At 41.1% G+C, this 24,289-nt stretch overlaps 1 protein-coding gene across 5 annotated transcripts in view; it reads left to right on the forward strand.

Moving 5' to 3' along the window:
* Nucleotides 1-240: 240 nt before the first annotated feature.
* PRELID2 (PRELI domain containing 2) overlaps nt 241-24,289 on the forward strand; it is a 79,609-nt gene continuing 55,560 nt past the window's right edge. The window contains exons 1-5 of one of the 5 annotated variants that reach the window (XR_006553329.2): nt 241-727; nt 15,729-15,786; nt 18,163-18,236; nt 18,800-18,823; nt 19,762-19,922. Coding sequence is in view for 4 of the 5 variants with exons in the window: in XM_025292506.3 (XP_025148291.2) it covers nt 521-727; nt 15,729-15,786; nt 18,163-18,236; nt 18,800-18,823; nt 19,762-19,922 (524 nt within the window). In the remaining variant the exon portion in view is untranslated. The remainder of the gene's footprint in view (nt 728-15,728; nt 15,787-18,162; nt 18,237-18,799; nt 18,824-19,761; nt 19,923-24,289) is intronic. The other 4 variants (XM_025292506.3, XM_025292505.3, XM_044947522.2 and 1 more) reach the window with 4 other exon arrangements.

Consider the following 24,289-nt stretch of genomic DNA (forward strand, 5'->3'; position numbering starts at 1 on the left):
ATTACATCTTTTTAGTGCTGCCAGTAGCGGCTTAAGTAAGGCTCCAAGCGAAGTGATGACAAAAACCCCAGCTGCAAGGTTCAAGACTCGCCAGCTGTGAGGTGGAAACTTGGGTCCGCAGAGGCACGCGTGGCGAGGCCGTGGGGGCGTGGCGAGGCCGTGGGGGCGTGGCGAGGCCGTGGGGCGTGGCGTGGCGTGGGCGAGGTGTGATCAGACCGCGGAGGGGCGGAGCCGGAGTCAGGGCGGGGCGGGGCCGCTCCTGACGCCTCCAGCCGACACCGCCCGGGGGCTCGGCACCTCCCTCGCCTGCCGCCCAGACTGGCGGAAGGGGACGGGGAAGGGAAACGGGGCGTGCCAACTGTCTGTTTTTCCGAGTGGACAATAAAGTTTCGAAAGTTTGAAAAAGGAAGAGAAAAAAGTCCCCAAGCCCCTTAGGCTTCCAGGGCGTGGACGCCTGCGGCCCGGCTCAGACGGAGCTCTAGCGATAGTGTGCTGGCGGAGGCGTGGTCGGCGCGCCGGGATGGGGGTCACCGTGGACGTGCACGAGGTGTTCAAGTACCCCTTCGAGCAGGTGGTCGCCAGCTTCCTCCGAAAGGTATTCTGCCCGCTTGGTCTCGGCTGGGGCTCGCGTTTTCCCGCGCTGCCCCTGTGGCCAGGCCGTCTGCGCTCTGGGCAGCGTCGTCCGAAGTTCCCCTCCTCCATTCGGCTCCCTGATGCCCGCGCGGAGGTCTGCATCCAGCTGCAGGCTTTGCCTCTGGGATGTGCCGGGCGAGGGCGGGGGTGGATTTCCTCGAAGGCTCTCCCTCCAGGATGAGGGAAAGGCTCAGTGCTTGGCATCACGTTCACACCCTGCCGCAGCTGGAGGGAGAGACGCGGGGAGCCCAGGTTCTGGAGCCCCTTTGAGGTTGCACAGGGCTTGTCGATGTCTCCAGTAAATACATCAAAGATAGTGCGGGCCGTTGATGGCCGCCATCCTAGTTTACTCAGCACTGTCGTTCTACCACTTCACCCCTTTCTCTTTTATTAGCAGCTGTGGGACTTTGGGCGCCTCCATGCCTTAGTTTTGTAATCTGTAAAATGGGAAAAATAATAATACCAACTTAGGAGTTGTGAGGATTCAAGTGAAATACTTCCTACAGAGTGCTTATCACAGTGACTGATGCTTGCCTAGTAAGTCCTTTGAAAAGTTATGGTTATTCGCGCTACTGTAAACTGTCCACTCTAGTCTCAATAGTCAGTGGCCCTCTTTATCTCAAGAGCTTTTCTTGGAACTGTGGCTTGTAATGGTAGAATAGGAAATTCTTTGAAAAATCAAGCATCCAGACCTGGGATGTGGGACCCCTGGGTTCTAGTCTGGTTCTACTTTTAGTTCACTTGATGACGTTGGTCAAGGGTCATCTTCTCTCTCGAGGCTTCAGTTTCTTCATCTAGAGATGTGTTCTCTTAAAAAAAGCACAGCCTAAGAGTTGAGAATTAGATTTTTATTGGGCAGACTTGCTGAGGACTTAAGCCTGGATATAGTCTCTCACATAGCTCTGAGGGATTGGCCGGAAGAGGTTAGGGAGGAACCAGAATATATAAGTTCAAACAAAGAAAAAGATAGTTGACTGTCCAAAGATGACTGCTATCAAAAGAAAACCAGACATCTCAAGTTAATGGAATTAATGCTTTTCTGTGTATGGAATAATTCAAGAGTCTGGACTCAATTGAAATTCCTTTGTTAGGCTCCTTAACCGTCTAGGGCCTTTATCCTGTTTTTCTCTGTCCTGAATCCCCTCAGGGAGCACCCTCAGGGATGGCCTCAGAGGCTGAAGGATTTTTATGTCACAACATTGTGTGTTTACTGAAATGGCAGGTGACATTCTTTGTCCACAGATGAGAGCCTTGTATCAGAAGACCTTTCAGCTTACACATCTTAAGGGAGATTTGCAAGAATTGTATTTTATCTTGGGCAGCCGCCACTGGCAATACTCTCTGGAAGCCTGGAGATGGGTTTTTAAATTTATTAAAAAAAATTATTTGACTGCATCCAGTCATAGTTGGAGAAGGCGATGGCACCCCACTCAAGTACTCTTGCCTGGAAAACCCCATGGACGGAGGAGCCTGGTGGGCTGCCGTCTATGGGGTCGCACAGAGTCGGACACGACTGAAGCAACTTAGCAGCAGCAGTCATAGTTGTGGCCTGTGAGATCCTTTTCTTTTTAGTTGCGGCATATGAGGTCTAGTTCCCTGACCAGGGATTGAACCCAGGGCCCCTGCATTGGGAGCCTAGAGTCTGAGCCACTGGACCACTAGGGGATGTATGTTTTTTTAAAAGAGGTAAGACCTGACTTCCATTAGAGGAGCTGATACTGTTGGGGGCCCAGGTCATAGAGGAGTAAGTGGGACCCTGGTAATGATGGGGTTGCTATGGAGCCTTTTGGGGGCAGAATGCCAGCTTGTTGACATTGTTAATTGATCTCATATCTAAAATAGTACCTGGCACTTCCTAGGTACTCAGTATACATCTGATGAGTGATGAATGAATAAAGAAATATTTATTGATCTGATGTAGACTTTGCATTAGACTAGGCTTCTGGGCCCTGAAGAGAAAAAGCTACCACCCCATTTTTTGTTAGGACTGGCACTTTGAAATGTGAGTTCTCCAGTGGCACTGCTCCTTTGGAAAGCCTTTCTGGGTTGTCACCATCACAAGGTAATCTCCGCCTTGTCAGAGCTGGAGGGACACGTTGGGCCTCAGTGACCATCTTTGACAGTGTTGGATAGTTCTGCATGTGTCTTTTTCCTCATTAGACTCTAATAAGCTTCCTCGGGGTAGGAAGCTTATTAGTGGAAGGAAGCTTACTGCAGAAGCACGTAGCACAGGGCCAGACTCATTTAGAGAATACCTGGCATGAGTCAGGCTTCTGGGCTAAATGCTTTTCTTGCATTCAGCAGGTGTTTAAAGACACTTTTCTTCTGGGTGGCAGGCTCTGTTCTGGGTATGGGGCACCATAGACAGACCCTCTTTTCAGGGAGCTAATGGTCTCTAGTGGGTGTGACTAACATGAATAAATGATTAACAAGCGAACAGATAACTCCAGCTGATGATGTGTGTTTACACAGGGAAAGTACACAGGTGTTGTGAAGTTTGGAGAGTGCTATTAGGGAAGGCTTCCTCGAGAAAGTGGCATTTGTGAAGTTATGGCCAAGGCATGAGAGGAGTTTCCTAGTTTCCTAGGGGTAGGGGGAGAAAGTGCTTTCCTACATTACCCTGTTTATTCCTCCCAGCAGCTTCTGGAAATAGTTATGGTTGACTTCCATTCCATTGTCTGGAGAAGCTGAGATTCAGAGAAGTTTAAGTAACTTTTCCAAGTTCTTATAGCTAGCAAGTGGGAGAACCAGGATTTCAACACATCTGAATCCAAGCCCATACCCCTAATCACTAGGCTGTGCTACCTTGCACATAGTAGGCACTCAGATAATCATTGAAGGAATACAGTGTTGCAGACTCAGCTTTGCTGTGCTCTGTATCCAGTCTCAGTTTCTTTTTGCCTGCAATCTTCACTCAGGGTTTATTCATCTCTGTGGACCCCTTATGCCTGGTTTAAGGGTATAGCTTTGAAGATAAGAGGGGAGAAAATACATTGTTTCAGTTATCTCTTTGTGGTTGTTGTTCAGTCAAATATGTCCTAGTTCTACTCTTCGTGACCCCATGGACTGCAGCGCGCCAGGCTTCCATGTCCTTCACCATCTCCCACAGTTTGCTCAAACTCATGTCCATCAAGTCAGTGATGTCATCCAACCATCTCATCCTCTGTATCCCCTTCTCCTACTGCCCTCAAACTTTCCCAGTATCAGGGTCTCTTCCAGTGAGTCAGCTCTTCTAATCAGTTGGCCAAAGTATTGGAGCTTCAGCTTCAGCATCAGTGAATATTCAGGGTTGATTTCCTTTAGATTGACTGGTTTGATCTCCTTGCTGTCCAAGGGACTCTCAAGAGTCTTCTCCAGCACCACAGGTTGAAAGCATCAATTCTTTGGTCTGCCTTCTTTATGGTCTGACTCTCACATCCGTACATGACACTGGAAAAAACATAGCTTTGACCATATGCACTTTTATTGGCAAAGTGATGTCTCTGCTTTTTAACATGCTGTCTAGGTTTGTCATAGCTTTTCTTCCAAGGAGCAAGCATCTTTTAATTTCATGGCTGCAGTCATTGTTCACAGTGATTTGGGAGCCCACGAAAATAAAATCTGTCACTGTTTGCATTGTTTTCCCCATCTGTTTGCCATGAAGTGATGGGACCGGATGCCATGATCTTAGTTTTTAGAATGTTGAGTTTTAAACTGGCTTTTTTACTCTCCTCTTTTACTTTCAAGAGGCTCTTTAGTTTCTCATTACTTTCTGCCATTAGAATGGTATCATCTGCATATCTGAGGTTGTTGATATTCCTCCTGGCAATCTTGATTCCAGCTTGTGCTTCATCCAGCCTGGCATTTTAAATGATGTACTCTGCAAAGAAGTTAAACAAGCAGGGTGACAATATACAGCCTTGTTGTACTTCTTTCCCAATTTTGAACCAATCAGTTGTTCCATGTCTGGTTTTAACTGTTGCTTCTTGCGATTATCTCTTGCTGTGTAACCAATCACCCTAAAATGTTTTAGAGGCCTAAACCAATGGTAAACTTTTAATTCTCATGTTTCTGTGGATTGCCTGGGCTCAGGTGGGTGGTTTCTAGGTGCCTTGTGTTATAGCTGTGGTCACTTATCTAGCTGGGTTCAGTTAAGATCTGGAAGGATTCTTTTTTAAAATTAATTAATTAATTTGTTTATTTTTGAGTGTGCTGGGTTTTCATTGCTGTGCCCAGCATTGCATTTCTTTAGTTGCATTGATGGGCTTCTCATTTTGGTGGCTTCTCTTGTTTCGGACCACAACTCAGAGTCTTAACCACTGGACCCCCAGGCAAGTCCTAGAAAGAATTCTTATAAAGTACTTAGCAAAGTGCCTGGCACATAGTAAATAAAGACTGAGGAGGATATTTGAAAGGTGAGGCCAGGGAAAGAGGAGGAGAACACCTGTAGAAAAGGTCTAGAGATGGGTCAGTGCACTTCTGGTCACAAAGCAGTCCTTCCAGAGATCCCTGGAAGGGCTAAGGGACTATCTCTAGGAAGTCAGTAAATTCGTTTGCTGTGAGAATTTTCACCTTCATTTAAAGTCATGAGCTGGAAGTCAGTAGCCCTGGATTCCATTCATTGTGCTTCCTTCAATACAAGCAGTTTTGGGGTGGCCTTGGGAAAGAGTTTCCACCATTCTAGACTGTGCCCTTGTGCAAATTAGAAAGAGGCATCGTTGAGGTGGTTTACCCCATAAGGTCGCAGTAAATGGAACTAGTGGGAAGTATGTGGGGCTGTTAATGCAAGTTAGAAAGAAGTGCTCCTTCTTCCATGTGGTTGTAGCCCTGTGCTCCCTGGCCTGCTTGGCTGGAAAACCTTGTGCAGTGAGCAACCTGCACAACCGTGTGAGTCAGCCCTACTGTCTTAATTTCTTACATGTGAAATGTTTTGCTGTGTACCCCACCAATCTCCCAGTATTTTTGTGAGAAGCAAATGTCTAACAGTTGACAAAATTTTTTTTAAGCATAAGGTAGTAAGAATGATCCTTTTGGCAAAGTACACTTTTCTTTTTCTTTTAGTCTTTATGTTTTTGTTTTTTTTTTTTTTGATTCAAAGGAAAGTGCTTTGCAGAAGGGACAATCATCTGAGGATCTCTGGGAAGCATTTAATCTGATGTTGCACAATGGTATGTTTGAAGGTGCTACAGCAGTGAGGAAATTCTATTTTAAACGGAGTCTACTGATCTCTGGCTTTTGGTATGTTAGGGCTTGCTTTCCAAGTTATAATATCCTACTATTTTTAAAGCCTTAGGAATGTTTGCTCTTCTTACACCTGCCTGTTGGATACCACAGGCGATATATTAGCTACATGCTTTCAAAGTTAAGTGGCACCTTGAAAACAAACACCTCAATACTCTTTGTTCGTGGAGTGTAATGTGTCTCAATGAACTTTTCATGGAGGAATGCTGTGAAAACCAAAATGGTTTATTCATCAGATGCTAAACTGTACTTTCTGTGAACTACAGTGTCAGTGCTCTTGACAGTATGTTTTGGTTTGTTTCTTTGTATGACTCTCAGCTTTGTACTTCTCATCATTTATAGCTGCTTCCTTTTACTTAAAACACCCAGAAACAGAGCCCACTACTGCATAGGTGGATATGGCAGCTGCTAGGCTGCCCCATCTTTGAAAGCTCGTGTGGGCTCTTTCATGGGCTTGCCTTGTATGGTGAACTGGATTCCTATATTTTTTAAAAGTTCCTTTCTAAAAGATGTCCTAAATTTTGTCTACCTGGAATTGAAAGTCATAAAGAAGGACTCAGAGAGCATTGATTGTGCCTGGATTTTTCTTGTTTATTCTCAAATGAAACCAGAGAAGTTACGGTTTTTCTCACCATCGAGTTGTTCAGGTTCATTGTCTCTGTTTCTTTTTTGTTTAATTGTTTGGCCATGCCATGTGGCATATGGGATCTCAATAGTTCCCGGACCAGGGATGAAACTTTCACCCCCCTGAATCGGAAGTGTGGAGTCTTAACCACTGAACCGCCAAGGAAGCCCTTCAGGTTTATTTTCTTGTTATCCTATAGGCAAAAAAGAGCCATTGTGAATAGAGTGTAAGCTTCATGGGTGGAGGTTTTATCATCTGTTCTTGATGTATCTCAAATATCCAAAGAGATCCTGAACACAGTAGACAGTCAGCAAATCCTTATTGAATGAATGAGTGAAATATTCTCTTCTGGGATTTAGCCTTGTGCAATTTCAGGCTAAAGTTGGTGTGGGATTCAGTAACATGTCCGTCCTTTGGGTACTGTAACAAAATGGACAGAGTAAAATAATTTCTTTGCTTCAACACAGTGGCTTCAGGTCTTATTTATTCTAGCCAGGAGCCTGATGTTCTGAACAAAATGGTCTGAATGTTTACCCTTAAACTCATAAAGGAGATTTATGAATGGCTATTTCCATTTAGAGTAGAAAGTTGATTGGGTAATTAATAATGTTTCCATTTCTGATCCTGTCTTTTCTCCCTTGCAAATCTGGCACTTAAATGTGTGGAACATCTCTCTGTGCAGAGTTCCTGAAATATTTGAGATGGACCTGTATTTCTAAAATAAGTGATCTGACAAATGATAGGCCTGGGTTAACATGTGGTTACTTATCTTTTTGTTCACACTGTGATAGTCCTTCACTTTTAACTTCCTCTCCTCAATTCTATTAGAAAATTAAGCACAACAGTAAGGAGAAGTTACAGAAAGGAAAAGCATGGGCTCTGACATCAGCTGGGGTCCGGGAGCTTTTAGCTGTGAGTTTGGGCAAGTCAGTTCACTTTTTTATGCCTCAGTTTCCTCATCTGCAAAATAATAATAATACTGTCTTCTGGAGTCATTGGGAAGAAGTAAGTTAGATAATGAACACAGTGCATACAATATTCATAGTTTAATGTAGCCACATGGTAGGTGCCACACAGTATCTCTGCAGAGATATTTACTAACTTGGAGTAATAAAGGGGAGAAAGTGAAAGTGTTCAGTCATTCAGTTGTGTCTGACTCTTTGTGACCCCATGGACTGGAGCCCACCAGGCTCCTCTGTCCATGAAATTCTCCAGGCAAGAATACTGGAGTAGGTTGCCATTTCCTTCTCCAGGGGATCTTCCCAACCCAAGGATTGAGCCTGGGTCTCCCACATTGCAGGCAGACTCTTTACCAAGTGAGCCACCAGGGAAGTCAGTAGTGAGCATGAATAAAGGTGTGCATTTGCATTATGATTAATTTTTTAATTGGCATTTAAATAGTACCAAAGCATACTTGGTAAGTCACCTAGTAGAGATTATGGCTTAATCAGTGCCTCAAAGATAGGAGATTTTTAACTGTCAAAGAACTAATAAACATTCTTTATATGTTTTCTAATAGAAATTCACAATAGATCAGTGTATTATTTGGCCTCTGGGAGATGAAAAGCTAAGTAAAACATAGCCCTGGCCTCAAGGAGTTTACTGTTATGGGGGATAAAGGGAGATAAGTTATTTTGTATTTTTTGTAATAAGTTCCTTCTTAAAGGCATATCACAGACATACCCTGTAGGGCAAGATTGATGTTTTAATTATTGGTAGCTCAGATGGTAAAGTGTCTGCCTACAATGCAGGAGACCAGGGTTCGATCCCTGGGTTGGGAAGATCCCCTGGAGAAGGAAATGGCAACCTACTCCAGTATTCTTGCCTGGAGAATTTCATGGACAGAGGAGCCTGGTGGGCTCCAGTCTATGGGGTTGCAAAGAGTCGGACACAACTGAGTGACTTCACTTCACTTCACTTTACAAGAGCTTTGAGAATACAGAGTACTCTCTGCTCCAATGCAGTGCTTTCCTTCATACTTGTGGGCAGGAAAGTATCTGGGAGTACTCACACAAATTATGAATTGGTTAAAGCATGAGCTTGTAAGGTTTTACTAATCTAGAAATATTAGAAACATCTTCTATTAATTTTTGAATAATCTTTTAAATATATCTGGATTGCAAATGGATACTAATAATATACTTAATATCACACCACAGTAAATTACAAAATAAAGACTGAAGTCTTGAAACTAAGTTTTCAAAAATATTGATTCATTTTTTAGTAGCAAACCAGTAAGGTGCCGAATGTTACACTTTACATAACATTATTTCCTTTAATTCCTATAACAGCCCTTTGAGGTGTGGCCTTTTTGTTTTGTTTCATTTTCTAATTTCACAGATGAAGAAACAAAGGCAGACTGAGATAAAATAATTTTTCTGAGATTCCCATAGGTGGGCTTCAGGTCTCTTGGATTCTAAAATCCTTTCTGTTTTCCAGACTGTCTTTATTTTAATTTTGTTTATGTCTTAAGCTTTCATCAACTTACAAAATGTTGCAGAACCAAAAAATTTCAGTATCCTTAACTTCCCCAAATACTGTATAGTTTATAAAATGAGGGAATTACCGCTGATACCATGTTAACTCTTATAACAGACATTATTCAAATTTTGGCACTTGTTTACTAATATGATCTTTTTTTCAGTATAGGATTCAGTCCTGTGCTGTGGGGTCCAGGATCCCACTTTGCATTTAGTTGTGTCTTTGTGTCCTCCTCAGTTCCTTAGTGCTTTCCTGAATCCTGGTTCCTTTCAAACAGTACCTATCAGTTATTTTGTAGACATTGTATCTCTAAATGCGCTGGGTTTGTGTATGCCTTTAATGTTTAGGGAAGAGGATGTTCCTTTGTACAAATGTATAAACGATTCTTTCTAAAGAATTTCATTATGTCGTTGCCCATCATTGGGACATTTTGGCATGAATGAGGGCGGCTGGCCATTGTTTAGAATCAGCACTTGTCCCACCAGGAGGGCCTTTGAGGATCATCTGGTGGTCCATCGGCCGGGGTTCACAGGTGGCAGCATCACGGTCTGCAGGTCCTGGCTTCTTGTCCTTTGTTCTTTCTACTTCATCCTCCTACTGAAGAGGCCAGTGAACAACCTTTGGAAATGTCTGCTGACTTCACTGTGTTTAGTCTTTGATATTGACATTTTGATTAATCACTTGATCTTGGTATTTTATAATATTTTATTTTACAATCAACTGTGCTTTTCTTCTAAGATAGACTGTTGCATGTAGCTCGTAAAGGGAGTTTGGCACAGCCCACGGTGATTTCTTTGTGTAACTAAATGCCAAATCTCTTTCAGCAGCTCTATCCCTCTGCATGCATGCATTTGGCAGTAGCCTGGGTAGCAAAGATTCCCTTAATGCTTATAAAAGCAATATGTTAACATCCCAGACTGATTTTACGTCCCTATGGCCTTCTTTGCAGGACTAATACAGATATATCAGCTAACTGCTTCCTTGTGCTTGTGCTGTCTTGGATAATGCTGTTTGCAAGTTGGTAAACAATGGCTCCTTTGGAGGTCATTGACTTCTTTCGGTGCGAGTTTTATAAAAGGCAGGCACTGACTTCTGGCTTTTTTGGGAAGTTGGCATTTTATTTAGATATTTATTAAGAAAATTTTTTTGGTTGCGCAGAGTCTTTGTTGCAGCATGTAGACTTCTTCTAGCTGTGGCTTGCTGGCTTACTTGCCTGGTGCCATGTGGGATCTTAGTCCCCCAGCGAGGGATTGAACTCATGTTCCCTGCATTGGAAAGCGGATTCTTAATTTGGACCACTAGAGAAGTCCCGAAAGTTGATATTGTAATAGCTCCACTCTCTTAAGAGTAAGCTTTATGAAAGCTTATTATATTTCTCCCTCATGTAAATAAGAAAGGTAAATATACCCTATCTTCATGAATCTACTCCCAGAAGTATATTGACTGTTGTTCCTGTTGTTAGATACTCTCTCTTGGCCTCTCACTCTTCATAGCTAAGTGTTTGTTTTAATGTTTATTGTGTTTTTTACCTCTTATTTTGCAGTTTCTGACTTCTTGCCTTTTAATATGTAAAAACAAATGAAAGCAAGGTATATGACAATGTAGGAGGAGTCTACATTTTACCCTTGTTAGACTTGAGTTCAGTTCAGTTCAGTCGCTCAGTCATGTCCGACTCTTTGCAACCCCATGAACTGCAGCACGCCAGGCCTCCCTGTCCATCACCAACTCCCGGAGTTCACTCAAATTCACATTCATCGAGTTGGTGATGCCATCCAGCCATCTCATCCTCTGTCGTCCCCTTTTCCTCCTCCCCCCAATCCCTCCCAGCATCTGAGTCTTGACTTACATACATATAATATAAGCAGTGATATTTGCAATACATTTATATCTTAAGAAAAGGTAAAGGACTAGTTTATATATTGTATGAAGAAAGTAAGAATTGTAAGTAAATTCAAAATGATCTCAAATATACCTTGAAAAATCCCTCATGTCACCCAGAACGTTTGGCAAATGTGCAAATCTCTGTGAGGTAGTTCTTAGCCACTGCAGTCTGTGGTTCACTGGATGTACCAGGTCCAAGGACGGTAAGGGTTCTTGGCTGATATCTGGGTCATCAGACCACTTTGCTTCCATGAGAGTCATTAGTGTGTAGTAGAAACCGGAAGATCCCAGGGTTGCTCTGCACATGGTCAGGCTTTATGCCATGATGGTTTTTTGTTTGTTTCTGTTTTATTTTAAAGATTCTTTTTTTAAAAATGTGAACCACTTTTTTTTTCAAGTCTTTATTGAATTTGTTACAATACTGCTTCTGTTTTTTGGCTGTGAGTCATGTGGGATCTTAGTTCCCTGACCAGCGATCGAACCAGCACCCCCTGCCTTGGAGAGCAAAGTCTTCACCATTGGACTTTCAGAGAAGTCCCATATGCCATTATGTTTTCAACATGAGACTCCTTATCTTACTGCATTTTAATAGATTTACTTGTTTTGAGGAGGGTGAAATGAGGTATAATACATATGGGGCCCTCTACTACAGCACTCTGCACAGATAGTAGATGCTCAGTAAGTCTTTGATGTGCTCGTGATCCTTTCCACTGTCACACTGTGTTTGTAGAGGTGTCCAGAGAAACCTGGTCACCTGCTTCCTGTCTTCCCAAATTGGCATTCCTGGTGGTGACCTTCTCTGAGCTGGCTTCCCTCTCTGGGTCCCTTGTTATCTGACTTCAGATACATTTTTGTGAGTTAAATCATGAATGTTCAAGTTACTACAAGATGGTGTCAGATCATTTCAAGTGATGCCAGGTAGGGGGAGCCTCAGCACAATAAATCTTTAAAGAAACTTGAAATATATGCCTTTCATGTCACAGTATTTGGCTTTTGTAAATAGACCTCTGATTTCTTTTCCCATTCTTCTATGGAAGGAAACTTGAGGCTCCACATCTATTCAACTGCAAAAGTAGTTGCACAGGAAAATGACCTGAGTCTTGTAAATGAGTTTACTGATGTGAATAGTCTGGGATTTCTTGTGTTTGACTGAGACAACTTCCATATTACTTTGTAATTTATAAGAATTGTCTAGTTAGTGACCCTTAAGTATTTTACCTGGAGGAGGGCATGGCTACCTACTCCAGTACTCTTGCCTGGAGAATCCCTACGGACAGAGGAGCCTGGCGGGCTATAGTCCATGGGGTCGTATAGAGTTGGACATGACCGAAGCGACTAAGCATAAATATTTTACAATGGCCCCTCTTCACAATTCCCATCCTATTATCCCTTAGTCTGATTTATTTTCTCATTATTTTATTTTATTTTATTTTTCTAACATGTAAGAATCTACAGTTTTGTTTGTTTTATTCCTTTATCCTTAGTGCATTGAACAGTGCCTGCATAGTCAAGAAAATCCTTAAATGGAGAATGTTTTTGCTATTATTTAAATTGATACCCATTACCTTAGGGGATTCCCTGGTGGCTCAGACGGTTAAAGCATCTGCCTGCAATGCGGGAGACCTGGGTTCGATCCCCAGGTCTGGAAGATCCCCTGGAGAAGGAAATGGCAACCCACTCCAGTACTTTTGCCTAGAAAATTCCGTGGATGGAGGAGCCTGGTGGACTACAGTCCATGGAGTCGCAAAGAGTCAGACACGACTGAGCGACTTCACCTTTACCTTAATAAGCAAATATTAAAGTTATAGAAAAGCATAAATAAAGCATTTGAGTTTGTTGTTGTTCAGTCACTCAGTCGTGTCTGACTCTTTGTGACCCCATGGACTGCAGCACAACAGGCTTCCCTGTCTTCCACTATCTCCTGGAATTTGCTCAGGCTCATGTCTGTTGAGTCAGTGATGCTGTCTAACCATCTCATCGTCTGCTGCCCCTTCTTCTTTTGCCTTCATTCTTTCCCAGCATCAGGGTCTCAAAGAATCGGCTCTTCTTTGAGTTTGTAATCTTTAGGAATTTCACTGCTAATTTTGTGCAGTAATCAGAACTTGGGAAATTTTTATCATTAGCCTTCTCTGGTGATTACATGTACAGCTTCTTTTGTAATTTAGTTCAGCCATCTTCCTGCTATTTACAGTGTATTTCTAATATTCATCAGTCAGGGTATATTGATGAATATAAGACAATGTGTAAACTAGAATTAGAGTAGAGGCAGTATTCTCATATTCTCATTTTACCTTAGTATAAAAGTTCTGATGTATACATACACACACACTTAAAAATTGAGAGCATCTGTGTGAGTCTCAGGTATCTTGCTAACTTCAAGGGTGTTGTGTGAGGCCCCCTTCCTGAGAAACACAATAGTTAAACCTGATCCCCTGTGGTAAACATTATCTTCAAAAAAACACTGAAAGTTAAACTTCAAGAAAACAGGCATCGTAATTTTGAGCATTTTTTTTTTCCCTGTGGCAAACATGAATGAATGAACGAATAAATAAATATTTAAAAAGCCATATTGGGGAATTCCTTGGTTGTCCAGTTGTTAGAACTTGATGCTTTCAGTGCCAGAGCTGGGTTTGATCCTTGGTCACAGAACTAAGATACTGAAAGTCTTGCGGTGTGGCCTGCCCCCCCTCCATCCCCCCCCCAAAAAAGTGTTGTTGATTAGTTCTCAAAATTGCAGTTGTCCGGATGGAAGTGTGACTGGCAGAGTTTATGGCCTGAGGTCTGGTTTGGGGTTGAGGATGCTGAGAATGGAGCCTACTGCTCTCTTCATAAATTGGTGCCCTTGGTCCCTGAAGAGGGTAAGGTTTAGTTTCCACATCGATCCTGGAGGTCAGTGAGGTTTATCTTCTAGATGTTTCATTCATTCAGCAGATATTCATTGAGTGCCTACTACATGCCAGGCACTGCTAGGTGGTGGAGGTAGAGAAGCCCTGCTCTTTCAGAGTCTGTATTCTAATCCCTCGTCCTTTGGGGCCACAGATATCTTCAAGAATGTTCCCTGAAGATCAGTCAGCCTCTTATATACACATACATACACACATGGATGCTCACAGGCACACAGCTGCTGCGGGGTTGGGGAGAACCCTGCTCACTGAATTTCCTTTACCATTTCCTGGGTTCGGAAGGCTTACAGCTCAAGCTTACCAAGTGGAGGGCCCTGTCTCCTACCCACGCCCCCACCTGTCTGCTGCCCTGGTCTCCCCCTCAGCACTTTATGCTGCTTTGGATGAGACTTGCCTGTGATTTTCCTTTCGGATTAGATCTCACGATGAAGCAGTATGCCTCTGGGAACAGAACCTGAGGGGTGCTCAGCTGGCCTGGTGAGCAGCCTGCTTGTCCTACAGCTTTGAGGACTTCTACGGTCTGAGTCTCTTTTTTTGCATCTGAGACATGGAAAGGGTGGGATTTGAGTAACTGAGATGTTTGAAAATAGGTTAGGTGGGCAGACCTTGAAGGCAAAGGAAAGTATCCGTGGCTAAATTACAGTCTTGACGCTCATTAACTGATTTTAAGCAAATTACCTAGTATATCCAAGTCTTATTTCTCACAGGTGGAAGGGAGAAAAAAAAAAAACACCCTGCATGGAACTCAAGGAATAGTTTTGAAAATCAAACTGAAATAGTGTATTAAGCTTCCTAGGACAAAAATGGTAGCTATTATCAGCTCTTTTAACATCCAAATTGTGTTTCAGGGGAATTTAATCCATAAATAAAGTATTTATTTTGCATTTTTTTCTTTATTGCAATATAGTTGACTTACAGTGCTGTGCCAGTTTCTGCTGTACAGCCAGTGACTCAGCTGTGCACATATATACACTTACTTATTGAGGACCCGGCATAGACTTCTGTGGCTACACTCCTGTGATGCTGACCTAGCCCACCAGGCAATAGTAAAGGACAATAGTGAAGGAATGCACTGTGTTTTAGGCCGGGTTTAATTTTGTGGCTCTATTATTAACCAGCTGGGTGACCTTAAGTTTTCTGATTTTCTTTAGTTTCCTTTAGTTTCTGAAAGACAATGATATCCCATGACCCAGTCACAACAGAGAGGCTGATTTTAAAAAAGATCATGCAAGTAAAGCATTTAGCACAGTGCCTTGTGCAAAGAATACTCCTGAGTTATGTAAGGCTGGTTCAATATTATAGTAGTAGTATTGTTGCTGTTTAGTGCTCAGTCATGTCCAACTCTTTGTGACCCCATGGTCTGTCCACGCAATTCTCTAGGCAAGAGTACTGGAGTGGGTTGCCATCCCCTTCTCCAGGGGATCTTCTGACCCAGGGATGGAACCCTGGTCTCCCGCATTGCAGGCCGGACTCTTTACCGTCTGTGCTACTAGGGAAGCCCAGTATTATTATTAAGCTTAACCTAACCTTCCCTTCTCCACCCAGAGCTGGGCTGACTCCAACAGGTACAATTGATAACAGCATCTCACTTATCTATTCTGAATTAGTAAAATTAAGACATTTGATTGCAAACTGGCCTTAGAGATTGCTTGTGCATGTATGTGAAGTCACTTCAGTTGCATCAGACTCTGTGGCCCCATGGACTGTGGCCCACCAGGCTCTTCTGTCCATGGGATTCTCCAGACAAGAATACTGGACTGGGTATCCATTCACTTCTCCAGGTGATCTTCCCAACCCAGGGATCGAACCTGCGTCTCCTGGGTCTCCTGCATTGGCAAGCAGGTTCTTTACCACTAGCGCCACCTGGGAAGCCCCTAGAGATTGCTTGGAAAAGATTTACAGTTCCTGCAAATAAGTGGTTGCTATAAAGTAATTCATTTTGCCAAAAAATGAATGGTAATTTTTCTTTGTGTGTTTTTATTTAGTATCCAAACCCCATGGATAAAAACGTCATCTCAGTAAAAATTGTGGAGGAAAGAAAAGGTAAGTATTACTGAGTTTTGTAAAGATGTGTGTGTGTGTGTGTGTGTGGCCTGTGATACTTTAAACAGATCTATTAACAGGTATAGCTCTGTATTCGAGGTGGCTGATCAGAAAGAGCACCCAGCCTTTCCAGCAGTAGAAGACTTGCCGTTCGTTCTTGTCATCTTCTCCATTAAGAATTGATGACAGCTGTGACTGTTAACAGTTTTCAAAACTTAATGTGTAGCCGGGACTTTTATTTTTATTAACTTAATCCTCAGAACGATATAATTCCTTTTTAATGAATGAAGAAACCAAGGTATAGAGAGGTGAAGTAACTTAACTGAGGTTACATGGCTATGTCCTTTAATATATTCACATATCATTTTATGACAAAATAGGTGTGACTAATAGCACGTATATGAGATGTGACTGTAAAGTGATTGGATTATGGAGTCAGAACTGTGCTTAACAATATGGTTCAGTATTGACTAGAGCAGGGCTTGACAAATTATCTTTGTGTGGCCTGTTGTAAATAAACTTTTATTGGCACCCAGCTATGCCCATTTTTTTTATGTGTTATCCGTGCTTCTTTCCTTATCACAACAGTAGATTTGTAACCGAGACTGTATGGCTCACAAAACCTAACATTTATTTATTATCTGGCACTTTACAGAAGATGTTGATTGACTGCTGGACTGGAGTGTAGGGGTCTTTCCTGTTCTGTCATTCACATCTCTGGTAGAAGCGTTTTCACTCTCAGTGTTTGAACTCGAGAGTTGGGCAATGAAGGAAGCTATAATGGTGCTCATTGTCAAAGTATAAACCTTTGGAGACAGCCAGGTCCGGTCTACCAGGCTCTTGAAGCTCTTCTAGGAAAACATGAGATGCCGCTCTTCATTTCATGACTCTGAGGCCTTCTCTCTGCTTGGTGAAGAGAGAACTATCTTTATGAGGGTCTTTTCTGCATTTCTATAGCTCTATAAATACGATGAAAAACGATTTTCTCAGGTACCTGCACTCATGGGAGAAAGGTTTTACATGGTATTAGAGAAGTTTGATTTCAGGTCCTAATTTTGTTCCTATCTACATGACCTAACTTCTTGGAGGCTCTATTTCTTCATCTTTCAAATGGGAAAGTAATCACAGCCTGTCTTTAGGTTGTTGAGAAGAATCAAGCAATAGAACAGCATGCATATTCCAAAGTGGTTAATTATAATTTCTGCCATTGACAGGGGCATCTTCACCTCCAGGAGTAGCTCATCCATTTTCTCTATGTGTGCTGCAGACTTTGGATGAGATGGCCAAAGGGTGCCAGTGGGCAGAGGAGATGAACCAGTTTCTCATCCTCCCAACAACTTCAGAGTATTCAGGGTGTTTGTACCAAAGTTCAGGACTGTTATAGTGTTATAGTCCAAGCTTTGAGAAACCATCAAGGAACTTGGCTGAGTCATGTACTTCACAGAGCAAAAGACACCACTTCAGAGTTTATATTTTTCTCTGATTCACTTTCCTTTTTTTCAACTCAAATTTATCACATTTTTTTAATGCCCTTAATACTATTCTGTAAACTTTTTTCCAGAACAGAATAGTTCCAGCCTCAGAGAGTCTGCTTCCCTATGACAGAAGAGTATGCCCAATGTAATAATAATAGGTTTAAATTCATAGCCAGAAATTGGTGCTTGAAAACTCATTTGGTACAGAAGGTGACAGAATTAGATTCTCCATTGTTTTGTTAAAACATGTTAAACATTAGCTGGAGCTGATCAGAAGGCTCATTGGCCATGGCAACTGGAGTGTTGACATTGATAGTCCAGAGCAGTGAACAATTTGTGTCTTTTTAAAGGTCTCATTGGAGACTTCAGAAATAGACTTTCTTATTTTATTATTTTAAAAACTTTCTTTAGGCTGTACCCTGCGGCATGTAGGACCTTAGTTCCCAGACCAGGGATTGAACCCGTGCCGCCTGCTTTGGCAAGAGGAGTCATAACCACTGGACTGCTGGGGAAGTCCCTATTTGCAATTCTTTTGTCCTTGACTTTAGAATGTGCTTCACTGGTGGCTCAGACAGTAAACAGTCCACCTGCAATGCAGGAGACCTGGGTTCGATCCCTGGGTCGGGGAGATTCCCTTGGAGGAGAGCATGGCAACCCAGTCCAGTGTTCTTGCCTGGAGAATCCCATGGACAGAGGAGCCTGGTGGGTTCACAGATATTTGGAGAGATTTGGTGAAGGAAAGTGGTCAGGGAAGCTGGGTTTTGAGTTAAACATTTTCTTTAGGAATTCTCCATATAGAAAATTGAGATTGACATTAAAATTTTATTGACATTAAAATAAGAATACATTTACTTCAGTTTTTTGGTTTTTTTTTTTGAGTGTAAACATTTTCTGTTTCTAGATGTGTCAACAGGGATCATCTATAGAAAGAGGATTGCAGTCTGTCAGAATGTGGTTCCAGAAATTTTAAGGAAGGTAAACTCATTTCAAAATTTAATCAGATTTTGTGTAACACTGGGTGATTTTCAAATAGTCATGCAAAGAAATAGCGTTTTCTGATGTAAATAAGTGTTAGAAATTTCCCAGTTCTCCTGTCTCCTGGCCTTTCAAAGGAAGACATCTGTCTCCTCTCCAACCTCAGTTTTGATAGGTGCTACCAGAGATAGTTTTTTTTCCTGTATGTTTTGCTTCTCTTTTGTGGAGGGCACTTAGTGTACATAGAGATGGACTGCAATTATTTTAAAAGATACTTTGGCTATTTTGCATGAAGTGACCATCTTTTCTGATCTGTCCATGGTTAGATACGGCTCTTAGGTAAGAATAATCAGAAGGGGGCAGGTGGTAAATATTTCATCTGATCTTCAGTAAGGAAGAGAAAAGCTTCAGTTTCCATTTCACGGTCAGAGAGAATGGTTTTGGTACTATAATGTTCTCAGCACCCTCTGTAAGTCTTTTTGTGTGTATTTCTGTAAAGTAATGGTATTGATGATGAAATCTTCATGATAGCAAATTGTTTTTTTCTCTTTGAAATCCTTAAGCACTCTGATGATTGCTGGAAAGAGGTGAGTGGAAAATTTTAATCACATTGCTTTAACCATAGAGTGATTATGACAAAAATCCTTAGAATCATTAGGGAATAAGAGGAGAACGTCTTGATGCACATTTTAAAACATGTTTCATGTGATCTTTTCAACCCGGAAGTGATTGTGTGTGTGATGTAAAACCCAAGGCTCCTGCCAGGTAGCTTGCAAATTGTTTAGCTGTGCTGTATATAGAAAACATGGCAGCTTCCATCACTTTCTAAACATGGATGAAGACTGTCACTTTTTTTACTGGAAAGAAGGCTGATATGACAGTGAAAATGAACTTTCTTTTATTTTCCGGATAGCAGTATATTGCAGTATATGCAGGAAATTATTGCTGGCTTTTTTCACAGAGTGTGTACCCTCCCTTTGCCCTATATACACGCTTTGAATCTATTATTTAAAAAGGCATTCAACTTTGTCTTGTATCTCTATTCTTAAATAATTTAAGGACACCTTTGACTTGTACGATTCTGCCTTTGTAGTTTTCATGTTTCCTCCACCCAGGAAAGCATACATTTCTAGATATTGGACAGAATTTAAAATGAAGAAAATATTTTATCCTGCATGTGATTCCGTAAGTGGGCCCAGTTAGAATCCATCAATTTAAGAAGGCCATAACCAGCCCTAGAGGAGACATGAGGGAGGCTGATAATTTGCTTAGTGTTTAGCAGTTAGGGAAATTGGGCCAGAGACTGTACAGCCTGCATAAATTCTAGGCCATTTGCATGTCCTCACCAGCCTTTAGTAAGGTCATTGTATGTTTGATTATCAGGGACTTAGAGCCATTGGTGAACCATCATCCATATATCAGGATCGCTTGTCCTCAAGATTGGAAGCAACTCTGGACAGAGTCTTTATATATTAATAGCTTGCTCTTCCTAAATTCAGAAAGCTGTTCTCCCTCTTTTGGACAGGTGAACATTTTAAAGGTACCTAATATCCAGTTAGAAGAGGAATCATGGTTCAATCCTCAGGAAAGGAACATGGCTATAAGGAGTCACTGCCTTACATGGACACAATATGCATCCATGAAAGAAGAGTCTGTCTTCAGGGAAAGTATGGAAAATCCAAATTGGTAAGATCACCTGTGTGTGTGTGTGTGTGCGTGCATGTGTGCACACACGTGTGCATTTGTGTGTGTGTAGGTAAGGTGCAGGGAAGCACAAATGAGCACTCATATTAAAGAGCTATGATTTTATTCTTACAACCTCTGCTTAAAACTCACATAAATTATATAGTATTGATTTTTAATCACACAAGTAATCAGTAAATAGATTTCTCTTTGGGGGGAAAAATGACAGCTCAGCTCCTTTCTGATTGTCCTGTCTAATCCTGGTGCTCTTTTGCCGGCTCCAGAGGAAGTGAATGTTTTCAATGCATTGAGTATTCTTCTAGACCCTTAAGAGATAACTTTAGATACTCATAAAACCTGTGTAATATAGTTTTGTTTATCCTTTTTAATACATGCGTTCATTCTGTTCAAATCATTGTGTACTTATCTTTTTCATTTGGTAGAATGTTTCTAAGCCTTATCCATTTGATGTCTGTAAAATCTAGATTTTTCCTTTGAACTGTTGCATCATGTTCAATCCTATCATTATACTGTATTCTCTTTAGCTTTTTTCCTTTTTGACAGATGTTCAGATGATTTCTAATTACTCTTGATTATAGGCAGTACTGCTCTTTATTATAAACAGTACTATAATATTTGTGACGTGTATGATCCTTGAATATGCTATATGTGAATGTTTCTCTGAAGGAAAATTGATTTCTTTATTGAAATATAGTTGATACAGTATTATGTTAAAGGAGAACTTTTAATTGTCAGGTTTATTGAGTTATTATTTACAGACAGTGAAGTTCTTAGCACACAGTTCAGTGAGTTTTGGCAAACACACACATAACAGCTGTGTGACCACTGTCACGGTCAGGCTTCAGGTAGATTTTAAAGAGCTATAAGCCAGGATAATTCGATGGGGACAGAGTATTCTTGCACAACTGGATATCCACCTTCAAAAGAATAAAGATGGACCTCTACCTCATGTCAAATACAAAATTAACTCAAAATGGATCAAAGATCTAAATCAAATAGTTAAAACTATAAAACTCTTAGGAAAAAAAATAGGGGTAAATCTTTGTGACCTTGAATTAGGCAATCATTTTTTAGTATGCCACCAAAAGCCTGAGCAACAAAAGAAAAAAAAAAAAGGTAAATTTGACTTCATCAAAATTGAAACTTTTCTGCTTCAAAGGACACCAAGAAGGTGAAAAGACAGTCCGGAGAATGGGAGAAAGTATTTGCAAAATCTGATAAGGGTTTCAGTTCAGTTTGTATCCAGAATATATAAAGGACTATTATAACTCAGTAATAAAACGACAACCCACTTAAAAGATGGCTAAGACATTTGAGTAGATATTTATCCAAAAAGGTATACAGTTGGCCAATAAGCATATGAAAAGATATTCAGCATCTTTAGTGTTTAGGAAAATGCAAGTTAAAACCACAGTGAGATACCATTTTGAGCCTACTACGACGGCTGTAATAAAAAAGACACAACAGCGAGTGCTGGAAAGGATGTAGAGGAACTGGAAGCCGCACACACTGCTGAAAGGAATTCAGTGGTGTAGCTGCTGGAAGATGGCTTTTCAGAGCCTCAAATAGTTAAACAGAGTTATCACTTGACCCAGCAGTTCTACACTGTATTGTCCACAAAGATTTGCAGGAATGTTCATAGCACCATTATTCCTAGTAGGCAGAATATAGAAACAAGTCAAACGTCCACCATCTGATGAATATATAACAAAAAATGGTATATCCATACAATGGAATATTATTCAGCCATAAAAAGAAATGGGGTAATGATTGATGTTACATGGATAAAGTTTAAACACACTATTTTCAGTGAAAGAAGCCAGTTACAAAAGACCATATGTTGTTTGAGTCAGTTTATTTTAAATGTCCACAACAGGCAGATTCATAGGGACAGAAAGTAGATTTAGTGTTTGCCATAGGCAAGAAGGACAGGAGATGGGATTTTTTGGGGGGATGATAAAAATATTCTGGAACTAGTGTTGATGGTTGCGTAACTCTTGAGTACACTAAAACCACTGAACTATATACCTTAAAGGGGTACATTATGATATATGAATTATTCCTCAATAAAAGAAAGTTATGTGACAGGTTCTCAGGGTATGCATGTTTTAGGTTTATGTAGATTCTGTCACCAATATGGTTTTTAAAAAATATTTATTTGGCTGAGCTGGGTCTTGGTTGCAGAATCTTTGTTGAGATGTGAGGACTCTAGTTGTGACACGGGCTTAGTTTCCCTGCGGCATGTGGGGTCTCAGGTCCTTGACCAGGGTTTGAACCTGCATCTCCTGCATTGCAAAGTGGGTTCTTAATACTGGACCACGGGGGAAGTTCCTATGACCAGTATGTTAATGTGTTCATTTACACTCACATCAGCATGAAAGCTCATTTTCTATAACATTGCCAGGACTTTTTTATTTTTTGCCAGTATAACGGGTGAGAAATGATTAATTCCTTTGAGGTAGGTGTACAAACAAAAACAAACTATAACAAGCACCAAATGTTAATAGTGATTATTGCTGTGAACTGATTTCAGAGAATAATTTACTGTGTGTTTTGCTATTCTGTATGGTTTGAACTTTTTATTCACCTATCATTTTAAGGCAAATAAAGCCTCCAAACCCAAATAACTAAAAAACAGAAGTCTAAGATCCATATGAAACCCCAGCACTTGTGCACATCATTTCTGCTCCCCATAATTTTGGTCCTATAGTGACAATTCTAGAATGCTCCAGCAGGACACTGATTATGAATGCCAAGTCTTATTAGCATCTCAGGTGGGTTTACTCTGAACCACCCACTAGGTTTTTTTTTTTCTTCCTGTCAGTCTCCCTCATGCCAAGAACTTGACCAAAGTCATAGATGTTTGGGACTCACTATAAAAATTATAGATAAAGAATAGAGCTCCCCACCTTTTTTTTTTTTTTTTTTGGTAGAAGTAGTCAAAGGACAGAGTTGGCTGATTTTATGTAAAAAATACAGAAGTCTTTCATTTCATATATTAGTATCTCATTTCAGCCTCATTTTATCAGCTCTCTGGGCTACTGAGTCTGAAAATTTTTACTAAAGCTTCATCAATTCTTCATAAAATGAAAATTGGCCCAGATAATCCAGGGAGAACATCCTTCAGGACCTTTTTCCTTTGTTTGTTTAAAAAAAATTTTTTTTTAATAGTCTGATTCTGGAAAAAAATCATACATGTATCTTGTAAAAAACACTAAGCAATTCAAGAGAAAAAGAAGCAGTTTTCATCATCTAACAGTTGTGCCTATTTGCATAATTTTTCTTTGTCCAATCCTAATTGGCATTTAGACTGTTTCTGAGTTTTTTGCTATTATAAACAGTGGTGTGATAAAATTACTTTGTTGTTCTTTACTTGCTAAGTCTTGTCCAACTCTCGGCAACCTTATGGACTGTAGCCTGCCAGGCTTCTCTGTCTGTAGCATTTCCAGGCAAGAATACTGGAATTAGTTACCATTTCCTCCTCCAGGGGATCTTCCTGACACAGGGATGGAACCTGAGTTGAGTCTCTTGCATCTTCTACATTGCAGGCAGATTTTTTTTTTTTTAACCACTGAGCCACCTAGGAAGTCCTGATGAATTCAATTCATTGTAGTTACATGTTTCCTCAGTTATTCAGTGCCCTTTTAGAGTAGATGGAGCAACTGGGATTTCTGGGTCAAAGGTTATGTACCTTTTATATTTTGATACATATTATCAGATTCCTCTCTAAAAAAGCTTTGTCCAACTACACTTTCTCCTTTCTTTGTTTTTTTATGTTCTTGTCCTCTGCAGAACACTCTCTTTTGGTTACCGCACAGCAGCCAGAATTTACTGACTCTTACTATGTCAAGGTCAGAGCTAGATCCTTCGCCTGTAGTGTTTTGAAGCTCAGGTTAAATAACTTACCCAAAGTGATAGCATCACTAAGTCACTGAGGTAAGATATGACCCCAAGTGGTGAGGCAGGAATATGGACAATTATAAAAGGATGGACTTAATCTCACACTGTAGCTTGCTTTAGGTTCCAGGTTATGGAGAATGGGTTTTGCTCCTTTGGCAACAAGTGGTCACACAAAGGTTTCTGAGCAGGGAACGGCGTGATGACAGCTGTGATCCAGGCTCTGGGAAACTTACATTTTCTTAGGTCTTGATGTGGATTCAGAATGGTGTTTCAGGCAGACATTCTGAATGACTGGGTAATCTTGGCGGGGGGTGGGGAGGGACATTAAAGAAAGAAGGACCCAGCGTTACTTCCATTCCCCTCCTTAGCAGAGAGTGTGAGTAGTGACTAGTTAGTGCGCCCAGAGGATGAAATGTGGACAGTCCTTTTATAAAGAAAAAAAAGAGGCT

The sequence above is a fragment of the Bubalus bubalis genome, chromosome 9 (assembly GCF_019923935.1).
Source record: "Bubalus bubalis isolate 160015118507 breed Murrah chromosome 9, NDDB_SH_1, whole genome shotgun sequence".
NCBI lineage: Eukaryota > Metazoa > Chordata > Mammalia > Artiodactyla > Bovidae > Bubalus > Bubalus bubalis.